At 34.5% G+C, this 21,300-nt stretch overlaps 1 protein-coding gene and 1 long non-coding RNA gene across 2 annotated transcripts; both read left to right on the top strand.

Moving 5' to 3' along the window:
* Window positions 1–3,295: 3,295 nt before the first annotated feature.
* On the top strand, window positions 3,296–3,953 carry LOC145095329 (uncharacterized). The gene is made up of 3 exons (XR_013703695.1): window positions 3,296–3,533; window positions 3,625–3,708; window positions 3,837–3,953. It is a non-coding gene; the product is annotated as an uncharacterized LOC145095329 (long non-coding RNA).
* Window positions 3,954–12,033: 8,080 nt separating this feature from the next.
* Window positions 12,034–14,712, top strand: LOC145092479 (late embryogenesis abundant protein). The gene is made up of 3 exons (XM_079030418.1): window positions 12,034–12,648; window positions 13,080–13,265; window positions 14,303–14,712. Exons 1-3 carry the CDS (start codon window positions 12,166–12,168, stop codon window positions 14,591–14,593), a joined length of 960 nt encoding a protein of 319 aa, XP_078886544.1. The 5' UTR covers window positions 12,034–12,165; the 3' UTR covers window positions 14,594–14,712.
* Window positions 14,713–21,300: the final 6,588 nt, after the last annotated feature.

Here is a 21,300-nt window from a genome sequence, read left to right on the forward strand (position 1 = left end):
GTCTTTGACTTTAAATATTTTTACTTGTATTATATATTACTTGATAAAACTTATAACAATGAAAAAAACATTTAAAATACAATTCATTCATATATTTTGCATCAAGTATTATCTATAAAAAACAAAAATATTTAAGGTCAAAATTGAAGAAAAAAAACTTCAAAATTCAAAAGTGGACTATCAATTTTGGACGGATGTAATATATCTTAAGAATGTGGTGGTTGGATTTTACATTTTATATATCAATAATAGTTAATCCGTGTTATTTATGTTTATCATAAGCTACAAAAGTCATACAAAATACAATATTTATAATCACATTGTAAATGTTATTTGGGTTATTCGGCTCCTTAATCATCTTGTGCATGTTATTTGAGTTATTCGGGCCGGAACCGAACCAAATAATACCCGAACCAAACCGAACCCGTATTGCTTATTTGGTTCGGTTTTCGGTTCATATAATTACTCTTATTCGGTTTTCGGTTCATATAATTACTCTTATTCGGTTTTCGGTTTATTCGGGTTCAGATCGGTTCGGTTCGGTTCCGGCCCGGATAACATGCCTACATGAATGTCTTGATTGAACTTATGCAATCAAGCATACACCATGGTTGACCAAAAAGTTTAGGGACCTTTTTGAAAAATATTATGTAACTGAATGTACAAAATTGCTATATAAATATATCTCATCTCCACGACTCCACCCATTTTAAGACACAAAAAAATCAAGAGAAATTTACAAAAATAGCCATTTACACTAATGGCATTACAAAAATAGCAAAAAAAAATCGAAATTACAAACATAGCCAACGATTTCACAGATGAAGATGCCCCATCTGCGAAATGAGCTTCTCATTTGCGAAAGTATAAGCACCTAAAGCACAGCTGTGCTTTAGGTGCTTGTACTTTCGCAGATAAGAAGCTTCATCTGCGAAATTGAGCCTCATCTGCGAAATACCCTTGTTTTTGACTATATAAACGTTTTTTTTCTCCATTTTCACCCTTCTCTACATAAAAACTCTCTCTATCTTTGGGCTTCTCTCGGAATTTTGGCTAGTTTTTGAAGAAAATGGAGGATTATGTCAACAATCCCGCAAATATGGTTAGATTTTAACTCTTTTAATCATTTGTTGTATTATTTAGTGTTAAAAAAGGGTAATTTTGTTGTGTTTGATAATTTTAATATTTCTTTAGTATACTTGAAGTTTAAATGCTATTTTGTTAGTGTTTGTTTGAATGTACAAGTAGAGACTGCGTAGATAATGTTTACAATTTGTTATTTTTGTTGTTTGTTTAGTTGTTGTATAACCTGAAAACTTGTATATTCTTATCGTATAATTGTTTGTATAAAGTGAAAAATAGTTAAATTATAGTATGTGCAAAATAGTAAACATTGTTAGAAATTGTTGTATATATATTGTTAGAAATTGTTTGTGTTTGTCGTATAAGTTGAAAATTTGTATAAAGTTGTCGTATAACTTGCGAAATTGTTAATTTGGTTGTCGTTTTATTTGAAAAATTGTTTGTTTATATGGTTATAAAATGTTAGTTTTAATTAGAAAGATAAAAATTGTTTATATATTTGTCGTTTAAGTTGAAAATTTGTTTAAGTTGAAAATTTGTTTAATAAAATGTTTATATAATTATGTATGATATTGTTTTTTATCGTAAATATATTTGTTGTATAACTTGGAAAATTGTTTATATATGTCTATGTTATTGTTTTTTTTTATCGGAAATATATATATTAGTAATTAAGAAATTGTATTTGCATTACTAATTGTTTATGTACTTATTGCAGTTCGTAATCATATATTTTAAAAACAAAATATTTTTTAGTTCTCTAATTTGTTTTTGTGTTTTTTTTGCAGCATGATTTAAGTTTTATCAATATGAAAGCCTTTGCGAACTTAAAAGGCTCAGGCGGTAACATATGAGAAGTATTTGAAGTTTTAGATGATGCCAGACGTGCCATTTTCAGAGATACCGTATTTGGTTATTTTATTGATGTCCCTCGTATACAAGGGGACACATTATTGTTTCATAAAATGTTCCTTCATCAGATCCGGCCGGACCCTGTTTTATCTCCAGATGGAATAAAACGATTATATTTTCGAGCAGGCAATACGAAAATGGTTTATGGGCCGGAAGAGTTTTGTTTGATTACCGGCTTCAATTTTGGGGAGTATCCAAAAAACATTGGGAGAAAAGGGTTGGAAAAATTATTAAGCAGTAAAAAAAGATGTTTATTGCGTGAACGGCTATTTCCGGACCATACTAATAGTTCGGTGAAAATCGGCGACCTGAAACGTTTAATTTTAAATCGAACATTCCTAGCACTTGACGACGTTGATGCAGTTAGAATATGTTTGATATACATTTTGTGTGAAGGTTTTTTGGGTAAAGAAGTTAATGATCGGGTGCCACAAGATTGGTTTTTTTTGGCTGAGAATTTGGATCTCTGGAACAGGTATATTTTGTTTACGTTAAAAGTTCTATTTTATTAAAGTTATAATTTATATAATAACCAATTTTGTTTTTTTGTTTTGTTAGCTTCGCTTGGGGTAGCTCTCTCTGGGATTTTACTTATGTTGACATTGAGGATACATGGAACAAAATACATAATTATTTATCACTTTCTGAGCGTGATCAAACTTTAAAGTACTCCGTCTCAGGATTTACGACTCCAATAAGGGTATAAAAATTTTCTTATATTTAAATTGTTTTATTGTTATGTTTTTTATTTTAATTTTAACTTTTATTACTGTAATTGTAAAAAATTATAGATATGAATATATGAGATGATTCCGGCTGTTCGTGCATGTGGATTTGCATCGAGAAAAAATAAAGACTTGCCTCGGATGAAACGATGGAGTGGAACAAAAAAATTGAAATGGGTTGACGTGAACAAGATTTGGTCAAAGATGCATGTTTAAAAATATTTCGTTTATTATTAATAAACTTGATTATTATACTTTTATATGCATTTTTAATATGTTTAATTTTTTAGGAGGGGCAACCACCAAGACAAAACATGTTACCGGGTGATGGTGAGATGACATCTTGTTATTATATGTCATTTCAAGAGTATGTATATGGTGAAGGGAAAGCAGTTCCATCCCTAGTACGAGACCATTTTAGGAGACAAGACGAATCTTCGTCTAGTATGTCGTCCAGTGGTCGCTCTCATGGTAGAGGTCGGGGCAGTGAGAAACACAACCTAGACGAGGTGTTGAAACGGCTACATGCACTAGAGCAGCATGTGTTTATGAACCGACAACCTACAGAGGTTTTTGTTGAAGAAGTGAATACTGAACAATTTTGGAACGACATTAGTTTTGATGATCCGATAGTGTCACAAAGAAAATATGATGAACAGGTTAGTTACACGCTACATTATTTTTTAAATTTTATTAACATATATGAATACCTGTGTTCATATTTTATATTTGAAAATATAGGTTGTGCAAGATGAAGTGATGAATAAAAACAATACAACTGAAAATGTTTTTGGTGATATTCAAGACGACAAGGTTGTTATAGATATTACCTTTACGGTTTTAATAATTACTTTTTAATAAAGTGTCTTTCGTTATTAAGTAAAAAGTTATATTTTTAATGTAGGTGTTGGAGGAGAGGAATGAGTATGCGGGGAACAAATTTGATGATGATGTGTTTGATGTAAATGATTATAGTGAAGTTAAAGAGGTTCTTATAGTTACATTAATATAAATATTTTGTTTTTAGTAGATTAAATCATTTATTTAATTAGATATTATTGCTTATTAAATTATGTGTATTTCGTTATTAAGTATAAAGTTTTATTTTTAATGTAGGAGTGGGAGGAGAGGAATGACAATGCGGGGAACAAATTTGATGATGATGTGTCGGACGAAGACGAACTAATAATAACGGGAATTGTAGATTATTTTGATGATTATGATGGCAAATAAGTTACACCCGATAAACCAAGGACTCGAAAATCATCACAATATTTGTGCCCTCCTTACACCGAGGTAGTCGTTTTATTTATAAACTGATGATTTTATGTTTATGTGAATTATCTGAAAGATATAGATTTAAACATTTGAATATTGTTTTTAGTTGCACACGACACCGAAGCAAAAAAGAAGAACAAAAAAAAAGGTTGATATCAAATCAACAAGCCCCGTTCCTCCTCCAGTTTTTGGTGTTGCTCATGACTTCTCCATGTTGCGCATGCAACCTTACGTAGCAGGCGGTGAGGTTGTCATCCAAAATTATATATTTCATTCATATGATGTCCAACATCGTTTGTTTAATTTCATGTTAGATAGAGATTTTTGGAGCTCATTGTTTGGGCATACACACGACGAATGGTTGGAGTCAGCGGTAAATTAATTGTTAATTAATTATTTTAAAAGTTAATTGTTTTTTAGTCAATAACAAAACTATCATGTGTGCAGCATATAACCATTTGGTACCGACTATTGATGGAGAGACGGTTTGAGAGCGACCGACATACAATAATGTCTCCAAATTTTTTTGTTTCTCATGCTTTGGAAGAAGGACATGACTGGAGGGCGTTTATGGCTGGTATTGCTACGTACCCCAACTTCATGGTTGCTTGGTGGGATGTTGATACGGTAAACTTAATTGTTTATATTGAAAATAATATCGTTTTTTTTGTTATGTTTTTGTATTGTGATGTAAATAAACATAATTTTATTTTCTTATCCTTATACAGGTGTTATTGCCGATTCATTCATCCCCTAATCATTGGCTATTTGGGGAACTACGATTAGCGTCAATGGAAGTGCATATTTATGACAGTCTTGGTAGAGGGGCTTATGAAAAATTCAAATCTGAAGGAATCTTTTCCAAATTTGAACGTCGGGTGGCAAATTATTTGGACAAGATTAAGTATTGGGCCCGGAGGAACATCCCAAGGTTTCCATTGAATATGCAATTCATTTATGAAGAAAATGTTCCCCAACAAAGTAGTCATTTGGGTGATTGCGGTGTTTTTGTTTGTATGTTTATGGAGCAATTCGTTTCAGGTCAACCAATACGTGTTCTTATTGACCCAAAGAACGCAACTTTAGAGTTCCGTCTACGGATGGCAAAAATTATTTGGGGGTCTAGTCTTGGTCCTATGTAGTTGGATTATATAATTGTATATATAAATTAATGTTGGATTTGATTATTAGTTTATTTTTACAGTTTACTCAACGGATGGCAAAAAATATAACGTTACGACAATTACAACAAATTAATGACCTACTAATTACTTATCAATACATACAACATAAGAACGACTACAACATTTGTTTTAACGTTACAAATACAACAATTTATTGACCTAACAACTTCAAAACCATAAAAACAATATTGAAAAGCTTACAACTTGTAAACAAGAACTGCCAAGAACAACACTCAACTACAAACCAACGCTATCTTTAACTTCTTATTTTCTGATTGAAAAAGCTTATTAGAGTTAGCTACTTTAGCTATTACCATAGATGATTGGTCCTTCTCTTCATCAACCCAACTGATAAACCCACATTTTGGTCCCTGTTAAAATTAACATTGACAGTAAGAAAATAATTTTTTGTGATGTAAACACGAGGGTTTAAATTTGAATGACGTTAACAACATGATACCAAATATGGGCAAACGTAAAACAATCTTCCTAAGGATATAGCTCGAAAGATACGTGAGTCTGTCGGACATAACAATACGGAAGTCGAATCGTTGTTTTGGAAGTCATGTAATGCATATAGCGTTGATGATTTTTACTTGTGTTTGGAAAGGTTGCAAAGTACATGTAGGAAACCACCTTTTTGCACCTTGCTTATGAGTGCAATTTACTGGCTTGACGATATACCGATTTCAAAATGGACAAGAGCATTTTTCCCAAAAATACGTTACAATGTTAAATCAATTGACGTCCCTGAAATTTTGCAAATTATATCCACACGTGAGTTTCCTATAACAACGATAATTGAGTTAACCACCACGTCGATACAATCAAAGTATGCTGAACGGGCCGAAGTGGCGGGTAAGGGAGATTGTTATATTTAGTTTTTTTTTATTGTGCTACTATTTTTATTAAAATATCAAATTTTACAGGGAGGTTGTCTGGTGGGTTGACCCCTTACGTTGAGAGTAAGGTTCAAAAATGTCTCGACAAGTCTTATAACTGTAATGCAAAACGTTTGTATGGGGATACATTTGAAGTCGATGACAATTTTGCCACCAGCAACATACAACTTGAACGAAGGGTATGTAGTTGTGGTAAATGGCAAAAAGCGGTATACCATGTGGCCATGCTATAGCATGTCTAAGAACCCGTACATCTGAGTCCATTCACAGAATGTTTGATTACAAGTTCTCTAATTATGTGTATCGACTTGCATATGGATCTGAGTTGGTGAATACTATACCATCACATGTGCATTGGGAAATACCAAATGAAACGGTGGTCCTGTTACCTCCCTCAATGCAGTAGTTATTCATGTAGCACCTTTATGTTTTATGTAGTATTATGTATTAGTTTTTTATGTACCCCGTTTTTATTTTAGTGTTGTGTTACGTATTAGTTATCCATGTACCCAATTTATATTTTATGTCGTATTATGTATTAGTTATTTATGTACCCCATTTATATTTTATGGCGTTCTATGTATTGGCTATCGAGGAAACAACATACATTAAAAGAAATGGACGTTTATTAAATAGTAACGACTACACACATACAACAACAAGCAACTTAAATAACGAAAAACAATTAACTTAACCAACATGCATATTAAAAATAAGGGACATTCTTTAAAAGATTCCATGCATCTAAGTGGGTAAACTCGCTACCATCATACTCAAAACGGTATAGTTCCAAAGCCACCTGCCGTAGAATGTCTTCATCCGTATTTGCATGTTCGTTATCTAACTCGTTATAAATACGTTGAAATTGTTTCACCTTGGGATGGAATGCGGTCTGTGTTTCTTGGCCTGCCTGGCTGACGTTTATCTATTATAGGTGGCTTAACAATCATCAAATCATCGGGGATCTCCCATTCGGATGGCTTCGGCAGAGGGTTTATTGATTCCTCATATGTTTTCCTCAGTGTTTCGGTAAGGTAAGCATTTAATGCAAACCTCGAGCAGTCTTGGTAATTGTTCACTGTTAAACATCTTATGACATGACCACAAGGCATCCCATCAAGTTGCCAATGCCTACATGTACATGTCATATGTTGAAAATCAACAATCACATTTTGTGCCCCCTTTTTGACCTCGCATTTCGTATTTGAGATCATGCGAACATCCCATTTGGTAAAAGTTTTCTTGTTTTCTTTTACAACTTCATCCGCCCAAGGGGTAAGTGTTGTTGTTGCTTCCGCTAAAAAAACAGCCAAAATGAAGAAGTTAAGATCAATAACATCAAAACTAATAAAACATTAATATTACAAATTTACTTAATACCTGCAAAGTTACGTCTTTGAAACCACCATTGTTGCATTGTAGCACGAAGAAAATCGATCAACATAAGTATTGGCACCTTACGTGCGTGTCTAGATAATGCATTTATAGACTCCGCATAAGTGTTGAACGACATAAGATTGTATTGTATCGATCAACATAAGTGTTGAACGACATAAGATTGTATCGGTTCCCTTTAAAATGTGCCCTTGACCAGGTTTCTGGATTTATACTTTTTAAGTACTCCCATACTGGTTCTTTTGTCTTTTTCATAACATCCATGGCAGCATCAAAAGCATCAACTGTGTACGCCCTACACGCCTCCCAAAAAATTCCTTTAACCGTCTTACTCTTGCCGAATCTAGATACTATGTTGAAATACAAATGGACACCACATATTCCATGATGAGCGTGAGGAAAAATGTTGGCAACGGATGTTGCTATAGATGGAGACCTATCAGATATAATTGTAAGCTCCTGCATATTTCCTATGCAATCATGTAGTTTTTGAAAAAACCATGTCCAAGAATCGGTACACTCATTTTTGCATATACCATATGCAACCGGTAATATTTGGTTTTGTCCGTCCTTAGTAACTGCAAGTAACATGGTACCTTTGAACTCGCCCTTTAGGTGAGCTCCATCTACTACTAGGGTCGGCTTACAAAAATTGACAAAAGTGCGTACCTACAATACATTGTATATCTATTCAAATACACCAAAATAAATATTAAAAAATTAAATTAGGATATGATAATACTAACCGAGCAACCGAGTGCGACGTACAAAAACTCAAAGCGATCATCAGCATCTGTTTTAATATGTGTGACAGTACCCGAATTATGTTTGGCCAAGTTGTGACAATACGCCGAAAGTTTGGTAAAAGAATCCTCTTTCGTACCCCTTAACGACAACAATGCATATTGCTTCGCACGCCATGCCTGATGGTATGAGATATTGATATTCAATTGAGCATTCATATCATTAACAATTTCTTTTCCCCGATAAACTCTACTATAGTCTTCAGCCAAAACATCAGCAACATATTCACCCAAAACATATTTGTTTGCTTGTCGATGATTAGGTTGCAACAATGTTGAAGAACATGTGTGTACATCAACAAATTTATTCACTTGGAAAAGTTCATCAGAATTTTTAATTGCTTTTGCTCTTAGTAACCAAGAACAATTTTTCAAAACACACACAACTTCATACCTTGATTTGGTGGATCTACTTGTCCTCGTATGGAAACCTTCTCGAAGACATTTTTTACCAATACACCGCTTTAAAAGTTCTTTGTTCTTAAATATACTCTCACATTGAATCTTTTGAAGATTCATGTCTACCATCTGTGTTGGGATATCTTCATTAATATCAACTGGCCATGCTGGTACAGGGGGCATACCGTGAAAAAGGTAATCGGGAAACTTAGCTTTAACTTCATCACCCAACTCATCTCTATCGGAATTGCTTTGTAGCTCGGTTATATCTAAACATACATCACCAACATCAACATAATGCCTGTAAACATGATTTTTTTCATTTTTTTTACTTGAATTTTTTTCTTTTTAGTTTTATCTACCACACGCCTATTCATAAGTTTAACTTCTTGTTCGGCAACATCATGACAACGACCACCCACATGATTAAGATATGTACCAACATCATCATCACCAACAGACTTGTAATTCTCGAGATCCACATAGTGAATAGATGAATAACTAACATTAACATTTTCAGCAACACTGTGAAACTGAGGTACACTAGGAGTATTGAAAGTACCTATCGGATCGTTGCTCCCTTTATAACTGCATAAATTACTAACAAGCTGGTTTCCAATTTCACCACCCCCATTAACCTCCTCAACTTCATCAACCACCACAAACACTTTCACAGCCCTTCCTCCACTACATTTGATTACGTTTATCAACATTCTAACATCCATGTCTTCAACTATAGCTATATAATAATTTAATTCAGGATGGTGGAAACGAAGACTAATTCTATATTTGTCTAACAAACCAATTTTGCTTCTTACCAAAGATACAAAATCACTATAACTAATATACTCAGAAAATATCAAAGCAAGTTCAGAAATACCTCCCTGTGGACATATGTATTCCAGATTAGTTCCATTAACTTGCCATCTCCCACCGGTTACAAGACAAACCAAATATTCAATCATTTTTTGAGCAAATTGTAGAGAGAGAGTTCCTAAACAAATAACAACCAAAATGATATTTTTTCTATAAAATTTTTTATATAGCAACATGATTTCGTAGTCAAACCAATTCATTTCATAGTCAAACTTAAAATATATATATATATATATATATATATATATATATATATATATATATACAAAAAATACCACGATTTCGCAGATAGAGTGAGAGTAAATCACAGATGGACCTATTCCATCTGCGAAATTACCCCTATATATACAGCAAAAATATAAAAAAACAAAAATTAAAAGCACCTGTGAAAGTACAAGCACCTAAAGCACAACTGTGCTGTGCTTTAGGTGCTTGTACTTTCGCAGATGAGAAGCTCATTTCGCAGATGTGATATCTCTATCTGCGAAATCGTTGGCTAATTTTGTAATTTCGATTTTTTTTGATTATTTTTGTAATGCCATTAGTGTAAATGGCTATTTTTGTTATTTTCTCAAAAATCAAAGTTAAAATCCTTAATCTCCTCATTTGTTGTGCTTTCTTGCTTCTACCGAAATAATATATGGGCTTTGCTAGATCGAGCGGTATAGAATAGCTGTTTCGAGTTGTAATATCATGATAAACAAGTGTCTTGTGAATGCAAATGCACTGTTGATTGATCAAAAAAACTTAAGACCTTTTGCAAAATATTTTTTTTATGCAACTGAAAATTTAAATTTAAAACCCATTAAAAACATAATTAAATATTTGTCGGTTATAAAGTTGGTGTATAAATACACTTCCTCTCCAACCATTTTAAGACAAAAAACCGTAGTTGAAACTTCTAATCTCCCCTTTCTATTACTGTGTTTTCTTGCTTGTACCAAGGTAATATCCGACTTTGCTAGGTTCGGGACAGTATAGAAGAACATTTTCTATTTGTTGTATCCTAAGAAACAATCTATTTGTTGTATACTCTGTCAATTTCTTATCTTATTTGTTTTCATAGATTTCTGTAATAAATTCCATACAAATTATTTGTAGAAAATGATATATAAATCATCATTCGTCGGTTAAGTCAAAAGTTTTTATGGTATTTTGTATATGTTTTCTAATTAACTAAATTATGGATTTATGGGACAAAGTATGCAACATCCATCCTCATGTGTATTCCACATCGGGTTATGACCTGCGCCATGGATATTTGACTTATTATGTTGGATGTCCAATAACGTTTACCCAAATATTGACTACTATTACTATTGCGGACCCTAGCACATGTTTGCATGTCGCAAACATGGTGAGCATCCCTTTATCATTGTGTCGCATCATTTCCATGTATGCTTCTCGTGTCCTTATTCTCTTGATGCTTCCATTAACAAACCTAATCTTGTTCTAGGCTAAGAGGAAATTCTCCATTTGTTGAGTTTGTGACCGTTCTCCTTAATTTGGATATGTAAGTGTATAATTTACGTGCATCTGACATTGGTAGATTTGTGCATAGTTTCAATTTGGAAAAATTAATTATCCTCCTACTTTTTGTTCCTACCACCTTGTTCCCGAGTTCTACTTAAGGAGGGAAATTGGAGGATACGGAGAGAAAGTGAGGGGTATCGAAGGAAAATCGTGTTCCCGAGTTTCATTAATGGAAGGAAAGTGAAGGGAGGGGAAAGATTTTGGAGTCATATTTTCTTTCCAAATTTTCCTCCCAAATTGGGCGGATTTGGGAAGAAAGTGAGGGGATGAAAAATTTCAAGTTTTATTTTCTTTTTCCTCCTAACTCGGGAACACGAAAACATAAAATTTTCCTCTTATTTCTTTTCATTTCCTTCGAACTCGGGAACATGGTATAATGAATATTTTCCTCCCCCTCCCTTTCTTTTGGTCAAAATTTTCCTTCCCTTTCCTTTGATGAATTTACAAAAAAACTGGGGAACAAGGCGTACATATCTTTCTATACAATAAAATCGTGTGTAAATTTAATGATATTTTAGAATATTAACATGACACATGTAAATGAGTAAGAGGATAATTTGTAATGTCACAAGTAATTTATTATGCAACCAACAATGATATAAATACAAAGGAAATGAACCGCAATCCCTTTATACTAGGCAGGTATATCAACGAATTAAAGATAAAGAATAAATAACTTAAATAGATGGATAGCGTTCCCTTTGAAAAATAAATGTTGTTGGACAAACGATAACATTATTACAAGACACTAATTTGATTTTTTTTTTCTTTTTTTTTTTTAAATTTCATTTGTATATGTAAAGTTGCAATTAATAAGTTTACGCTCTAAATATTTGTCAAATAAAACAATATATTTTTGCTTATAAAAACATAAAGATAAATATTAAATATTAGTATTAAACTAAAATCGATGGGCTTATAAAGAATAGTAGAAAACAAAACACGAACCCCATTTTCATCCCGAAAAACGTTGGCACGAGCTTTAAGAAAACCATTCGAGAGGGAAGCCGTGTCTCGTTTATTTCAAACAAAACCCTTTGTCTTCTAATCGATTTTGTATGTCATAATTTGATCTATGGGTGCCACAATGCATGTGAAATCTGACTCTGATTTGACCAGTGTTGAAGCTCTATCGCCGCCGCGATCACCTCGCCGGCCGCTCTACTACGTCCAGAGCCCATCCAACCACGATGGCAACGACAAGATGTCATACGGGTCCAGCCCATTCGGGTCTCCGGGTCACCCCGCACACTACCACTGTTCTCCCATTCACCATTCCCGTGAATCTTCCACTTCCAGAACGTTTTCCGCCTCCCTCAAGAACGCCGTCGTAAGGGCCCACCACCATGGCAACGGTGGCAGAGCTCTCTCTCCATGGAAGAGGATTGAGAATGGTGATTTGGAGGAGGAGGAGGACGACGACGATGAAAAAACTGGTGGGATTCCTCTGAGGTTTTACATCGTTTGGTTCCTGTTGTCATTCGTCGTCTTGTTTACGATCTTCTCTTTGATTTTATGGGCTGCTAGCGTTCCCTACAAACCCAAGATTTTCGTTAAGGTGCGAATTTTGATCTCCTCGAACTACACTTCATACTTCATAGAGTGTTGTTTTTAACATTATGAAGTTGAATCGTTTGAGTTCGTTTCTTAGGTTACTAACTATACCTATTGAGTCAACTCGGTTGAGGAGCTGTAATATGATAACGGGTCTTTGTTGACTTTAGTTATGGGTTATCTTTTACGTTGTCAACAATGGAAAAAAAGGTTCCCATTTGGTAGAATTCCGGGTTAACAAAGTTCTTCATTTACAAGTTTTATGTCAAATTTGAGTTGACTCGGACGTAGGATTCTTAACGTCTGAGTTAACTCAGTGATTTGACTCTTCAGTTTCACTCGTTACTTTCTGTCAACAGTAGCAGCTTTAATCAGAATTTAAATATGAAAGACTTGTCATTAATAATTTGGGTGCTTTTCTTTTCTGTTGTGCAGAGCATTGTGTTTGATAACTTTAATGTCCAATCTGGGATGGATGCGACCGGAGTACCAACGGATATGTTAACTTTGAATTCAACGGTCAGGATCTTTTACCGGAATCCGGCGACTTTCTTTGGCGTCCATGTCACCGTCACTCCTCTCGAAATCCATTATTATCAACTCAAGCTTGCTTCCGGCCATGTAAGTTAGTTCAATTCATCAATGGATTCTTCTTATATTTACTTTTCTTTTTATTTTAAAAAAATTATGGATTATATCATCATGCACTAAATTTTATCCAACACTTTAGATTCAGGTTTGATCTACCATCTTAAAGGTTATAAAGGATTTAAAGTTATTAAAAGGAAAAGTTTAAAGATTAGAACTTTGAGAATATAATATTTGCACATTTTCATATTTCCTTTAAAGATTAGTGTAAAAGAGCCAACTACATGCTCTTTTTCAACAAATCTGATCGGCTTGTTGTATAATATATTTGTTATATGCCTACGTGGCATGATGTCATGTTCATGATTACTACAACTTGAAGGATTTTCCCAACACTAGAATCATGAGTGCATGCAGTGTGAGCTTGTTATTTGTGTAACTTTAGTTGTACATTCTTGATTCTCTTTATACGATTGGACTTTCACTACAACCTAAGTTTTTACCCATAACAAGAATCTTGATGGTACGGGCACTTGTAATTAATGCAATTTTGTTACAGGTTCTTGATGACTTTGGACATAAGTCACATAACTTTAAAGCTTTTAATCTTTTAAACTAGTTGAAATAGGATAAAGAGTAGACATAAAAAACTAAAGTTATGTTTGATGTACCTTTTTTTATTTATTTATTAATCTTGCATAAAAAGCACAAAAGCATTCATTTCAATTATATCGAAATGTAATGGGCACCACCCTGTGGTCAACATTGTTGTATTTAATAAGAATATATGCTTCGGGGGGTACGTAGTATTATTGATTATAGATTCAAGAAAGTGAAGTCACATTCCAAAGGCAGCAGATTGTTGCAAGTTTTGATTCATGTGATAGATAGAGGTACAATTTTCTAGACATTTTAGGGCCCTTAAGTTTTATTACACTGTAGCTAATGGGCCCCACATTGAAAATGAAATGTGAAACCCCCTGTCATCCCTTTGTCACGTGACTTTCATGAGTGGGCAATATAGTCTTTTCAACAGTTTGTTCATTTGTTTTGATGATTGATTGAAACAGGTGAAGAAATTTTACCAATCAAGAAAGAGCCAAAGAGTGATCGTAGCACAAGTTTTAGGGAATCAATTGCCAATGTATGGTGGTGTGTCGCCTTTCAATGCTGCCATTGGACACCTCAAGAATGTAATAGTTCCTGTTAATCTAACGTTTGTGATGAGGTCAAGAGCTTACATATTGGGGAGACTAGTCAAACCTAAGTTCTATAGACATGTTTTGTGCCAAGTCACATTACGAGGAAACCACCTAGGCAAGCATGTGAATTTGACTGATTCTTGTACTTATCAGTATTGATTCGTGGATATATTTGTATCCTTTTGTTTTGGTAGGGAAATTGAGTACATAATTGAATTGTTCAAGCTATATGGATCGGAGATATTTGGTTACAAATCGCAAGATTTAATTTGTTGAGATTTTTTTTGGCAAGAAATTGATTCGAGTTTAATTTGTTGGTAATGCTTCTTCATGTTTATTTATTGTGTAACAATGTGAAAAAGAGACGAATACCAGCAATAAGGTTGAAAGTGTTAGCAATCGTATATTATGTATATGTAATTATATTGTTTGGTGTTCGGCCCATGTGTTTGGCCTGTGTATTATTATCTTTGCAGATTGTATATATATTGAGGGTAATTAATGAAAAGGTTTTACGGGAAAATCAAGTAATCTTCATGGTATCAGAGCGATCCAAATAACCCTACCAGTCGAACCCTTCATGTCGACAACTTCTCTTCTGGTTGATCTTATTCTTTTCTTTCAGTCTTCTTTCTTTCATTAGTCTTCTTCTTTCTTTCATTAATTACCCTCAATATATATACAATCTACAAAGATAATAATACACGGGCCAAACACATGGGCCGAACACCAAACAATATAATTACATATACATAATATACGATTGTAGGTATTCTCAAGTTTGTTTCTGATAAAAATAGTAATTGTTCTTCATCTGTATCTGTGTTAGTTGGTGATCGATCTTATATTCCTTTAACTCACATGGGTGATACCATGCTTCCTTTTTCCAATCATTATTGTACTTTGCACCTTAAAAATGTTTTAATTACCCCTTCCATCATTAAAAATTTAATTTATGTTCGTCGTTTTGTTCGTGAAAATAATTGTTCCATTGAATTTGACTCGTTTGGATTTTCTGTGAAGGATTTCCGCACAAAACAAACTCTACTTCGATGTGATAGCACTGGTGATCTCTACCCCGTTACTTCTCCAACTACTCAAGCATTCATCTCCATCACTCCCGCTATATGGCATCAACGTCTTGGTCACCCGGGTCATCATATTTTCAAACATTTAGTTAATGGTCATTTTATTTCTTGTTCTTCAAGCAAAGACTCTACTTTATGTCATGCATGTCAAATGGGAAAACATGTTAAATTGCCATTTAGTTCGTCTACTTCTGTCTCTCAGTTTCCTTTTGAATTAATTCATTCTGATGTTTGGACATCTCCCATTGAAAGTTTGAGTGAAATTAAATAATATGTCATATTTTTGGATGATTTCTCTCATTATGTGTGAGTTTATCCCATTCGTGCCAAATCTGATGTTTTTGACAAATTCATGCATTTTCGGTCGTTTGTCAATAAACAATTTGAAACTGACATTAAAACGTTTAAGTGCGATAATGGAGGTGAGTATGACAACAATAAATTTCATCTCTTTTTTGCCCAACATGGCATTAAAATGCGTCTTTCATGCCCCTACACTTCTCAATAGAATGGTAAATCTGAACGTATGTTACGCACCTTAAACAATACCATTCGTACCCTCCTGTTTCAGGCAAGACTTCCTCCTACATATTGGACGGAAGCTCTTCATATGGCAGCCCATATTCTCAACATCCTTCCATCCACCACTCTTGGCAATGACACGCCTTTTCATAAACTTTACAACAAAAATCCTACTTATGATCACCTTCGTATCTTTGGTTGTCTTTGTTTTCCTCACATCAACGCTCCTCACAAACTCTCCCCACGATCCACCCCATGCATTTTTCTCGGTTACCCTAATAACCATAAAGGCTATCGTTGCCTTAATCTTGACACTAATCAAATCATCATATCCCGTCATGTTGTTTTTGACGAAACCGTGTCCCTTTTGGATCCATGACACCAAATAAATCCCCATCTTACTCCTTTCTTGACACCTATGACATACCTCACCCTCTTTCTTCTACTCCGACTCCTAATCCCATATTCATGGACGGTGCTCCTCACGAGCCCTCCTCGGATCCTACACCTACCACTCCTTCCTTGGATACTTCCACTACCTCAAACTCTCATCCTCTCAGCTCATCTCACCCAGTTTCGCCTTCTTCGAGTCCTCAGTTCTCAAATACCACTACTTCCTCTATGCCTTTTAATTTCCATATCTCTACTTCAACTCCTCAGTTGTCCAATCTCCCATCCAGTGTCACCCAGTCTCAACATCCGATGGTTACTCGTGCCAAACAAGGAATTTTTAAACCCATTCGAAAACTCAATCTTCATGTTGACACCTCCTCTTCGGTCCCTAAAAACTATTTACAAGCTTTTAAAGATCCTAACTGGCTTAATGCAATAACTGAAGAATATACTGCTCTTATATTTAACAAAACTTAGGTACTTGTTCCGAGACCACATGCTGCTAATGTTATTAACTGTATTTGGCTGTTTAAAAAGAAATTTAATGCAGATGGATCTTTATCTCGATACAAAGCTCGTCTTGTTGCTAATGGGCGAAGTCAGCGACCCGGTATTGATTGTGATCAGACTTTTAGCCCTGTTGTTAAGCTCGCTACTATACGCACTGTTCTTACCATTGCTGTCACTCACAAGTGGCCTATTAGACAACTTGATGTGAAGAATGCATTTCTTCATGGGCACTTACAGGAAACTATATACATGCAACAACCACCGGGATTTCGAGATCCTACTCGACCAGATTTTGTGTGTGTTCTTCAAAGATATCTTTATGGTCTCAAGCAGGCTCCTAGGGCATGGTTTCAAAGGTTTTCCATGTTCATGTCACACATTGGTTTTGTTCATAGTAGATGTGACACATCTTTGTTTATCTACAACCACGACTCTCATACAACATACTTATTATTGTATGTGTAACATACACGTTTTGAAATCGTGTTTTAAGTAAATAATATTATGAAATATTAAGTGAAATTGAATGTTGAGTTATAACAGATAGTTTTTACTAGAAATGAAGTAAAACTATGTTTAGAATCACTCATAAAATATTGGAAGTCTTATGAGATTCCAATTAAAAGCCAAATAGCGAAAATATAAAATTTGGAATAAGTAAAATTTTATTATTGAAAGTTGTAGATAATCTTGTTAGAAACATTTGGGCGAAAACCTCATTGAAATCTGAGTTATAACGAAGAAGTTATGACCAAACGAAGATCCGTGATAAATCCGGAAAATACTTTGTCGCATAGAAATTTAGTTTTCGATAAACTAATTTTTAGCCTTAGTAATCTAAATGAAAGTTGTAGAACTCGTAAAAATAATCAACTTTCATATAAAGACCGTTTGAATCTGACTTCGTATGAGAAAGTTATGATTTTTCGAAGTTTCAGCTTAGCAGTAGACAGCTAAAAACTCGAATTTTAGATCGAGTGATTTTTAGCCGACACAACCTAAACGAGAATTGAAGGTCTCGTCATTAGTAGTGCAACGGTAAAAAGTCTGACGAAAATGGACGTCGGATGAATAAGTTATGAATTTTTAACGGATTTTCCTGTCCCGATCTGTTAAAAATAATAATATTAAAATTAAAGTCAAAATTAGCCGACGAAGTCTAAACGAAAGTTGTAGAGCATAATTTTAGCTACGCGTGCATATAAAGAACGTCAAAAACGGAACTCGTATGTGATAGTTATGGATTTTAGGAGTTTTTGCACAAAAACCGAGAAATCTCGCATACGTGGACTTCGACCACGTCACCCTCGCTTAAAACGCGCCACGTATCCGAAATTTGGTGAGTCACCGAAGCCAGCTGGCGAGATGTGTCGCCTGCCCTCGCATCCGAAGTCCGGTCCACTAAGAATCCGACGCGTGCCCTTTATCACATGTCCGAGCCTCGCAGGGGTGCCACGTCTGAAGCCTCGGACTAGACCTTGGTCCAATCAAAGGCCGACACCGAGCCCCTCGAATGCGCAAACCACGTGCGAGCCACCTGCGCACCCAAGCCCTGCTGATGCCGCGTGTCCTCGCTGCTGACTCCCCTTCCTTGACCATGTGATCAGTGAAATGAATTAGATTCATGTTGGTACTGGTATGTAGCCTCTGGCCATGTAGAACATGTCTCCGTAAGAGAATGAATTCTATTATATGGTATTGGCAGAAGGTTAGACAGGGCTTTAAGCCTGAAATATACCAAAATGTTAATCCAAAGTTGTATATCTTCTGTGCCGTTTGGGCCAAAGCTTTATTGATGTATATCAAGCATGGAAATTGTTATGTCTCATTGATTGTATATCTTTAATTCAAATCAATGATTGATATGTAATGTTTGTCACATGATTCACATATGCCCTTGTTGTTCCTTGTTCCTCTTTGCTTCTGCCATATTGAAGTATATATATGACATAACGTTATATTGTATCTATTATTGAACTCACTAAGCGTCACCGCTTACCCTCTCAATGTTTAACAAATTTGCAGGAGATAAGCATCCAATATAGTTATATACTGGTAGAAGATTTTTGAATAGTTTGAAACTATTGTATCGATAGAAGTTTATGAATAGTTTGAAACTATTGTATTTTGCACTCTCATATATATAAAACTATAGAATCCTGGGAAGTTATGTAATATATAACACTTTAAAATAGTCGGTTTGTATCCAGTAGTTTGTAACCTCTTTATCAATGTAAAATATTGTTTTTATGAATATGCAAGTAGCATGTTTTGGAGTAACTATATTGCCGTGTATGAAAGTTTGGGTCTTTCATAAATACGAAAGTTAGGGTCTTTCAATCATGGTATCAGAGCAGTAGTTTGAGAGAGAGAGAGAGAAAAAGAGAGAGAGAGAGAGAGAGAGAGAGAGAGAGAGAGAAAGAGTACATTAATTTTGAAGGCTTTGAGCCAAATTAAAATTGGGCCCCTTTAAATACAACTTTTTTTTATATAAGTAAAACAAATTTAAGGGAGTGAATTGTAACATGAGAAAACTTATAAAGTAACTAAATAATTAAAATTAGAAAAATTAAATTTTATAAAAAAACGAGGGGCAAAATATATAAATTTCTAAAGCTGATTTTTTTTAAAGAATTGGAAGATCTGTTCAATTGTGAAAATGAAAACATAAACAAGTGGCTAAGGCTGTGTTTGGCGTGCCACAACTAGCTGATAAGTTAATTTATTTTTCGAGCTTTTTTATATTGTCGTGTTTGGCAAACCAAAAAGTAGCTTATAAGCTAGCTATTTAAAAAGCTACTTAGACTAGCTTTTTAGGATATTTTTAAAAATTTTTCAAATATACCCCTTAATTAATTATAGAAACACATTCTCTTAAATGCCCTTTAATGTAATTTTATATCTTTCAGCTAGTTTTTCAGCTGGTTTTACCAAACGTCATTTTTTATCAGCTAGTTTTACCAAACGTCATTTTTTATCAGCTAGTTTTTCAGTTATCAGTTAACTTTTTATTTAACAGCTAGCTTTTCAGCTATTAGCCAGCTTTTCAGCTAATACGCCAAACATAGCCTAAGTTGGAGTAATGATGTAAATGAAGGAGAATTAAATGCATTAGTATATTTAAAATTTTGTTTACAATTAGGATCGAACCTACTATCTTGAAGGTGGAAAGAACTTTCTACTAGTTGAACTAAAGAAATTTCATGCCAATATTTACACAAAATTGTATATATGTGACATCCCCATTTTCTACAGCCAGAAAAGACCGATTTTGTTTATGCTTTGTTAAAAATCAGAGTACTTCTTTTCATAAAAAAGTTGCGGAATTTGTTCCTAGAAAACACGATAAATACGTTATCAAAACACTTTCGAAGAAACGTATTTTATTCATTTTAAAACGTTTGGGATGTCATCGTCAATATAGAAACATAAGCATAAATAGAACTTACATTCATTTACACTAGTGATCTATATCTCCTTAATCTCTCAGTGTAATGTCACTTCATATCGACACATGTGATATAAATAAACTGAGTCGGTCAGGTTGGGAAACCTGGTGAGTACATAGGGTTTTCAACCCACAATAATATAATTATTATGTTTAAACAATCAAACAATCAACCCAATTACCCAACCCTATTATCTTCTTTATTCTTAAGGATCTACCCTAAGAATAAGCTATTTCTCGTTCACTCATTCCTAAGGATCTTCCTAAGGAATTGGCACGAAGTCCATCGTTGCCACGGTTTACACAACGGGCACTAAGTCTGCATAGTCGCCAGGGTTTAGGCATCAAGTCTGCATGATCACCAAGGTTTAGGTATCAAGTCTGCATGATCACCGGGGTTTAGGCATCAAGTCTGCATGATCACCAGGGTTTAGGCATCAAGTCTTCATGATCACCTAGGTTTAGAGTACACCGGGTGAACACATCGTTCACAACACCTACAGGTTGCGAGCCTGCTAGTGTTCCACTGGACTGTCTAGAATAGTCTGTGGTTGTCATCCATACTTTGCCGAATGACGAGCCCATCGTTTGGGAAAAGGCTTCTCACATCGTCCACCTCTCACCCTCCCTTCGTGGTCTATAACACCTCTAAACTCATCATCCAACTCATATTCCATCTATTACATCTACCCATGTTTTACCCCAACATTATCGTAGATATAAAATACATATACAGTTTAAATCATTTAAAACATGTATAAAATCGTTCATCCAGCATAGACAGCAAGTATTCAGATAATATGCACACATAGCACGTAATTTATATAAAATAATTCATATCTATGTGTAAGATGAAAGTAACTATGCACTCACTTGATTAGGTGGAGACTTGACACTCGGACAGC

This window comes from Lactuca serriola, chromosome 3 (genome assembly GCF_051521515.1).
Source record: "Lactuca serriola cultivar US96UC23 chromosome 3, Lser_US96UC23_V15, whole genome shotgun sequence".
In the NCBI taxonomy this organism is placed as follows: domain Eukaryota; kingdom Viridiplantae; phylum Streptophyta; class Magnoliopsida; order Asterales; family Asteraceae; genus Lactuca; species Lactuca serriola.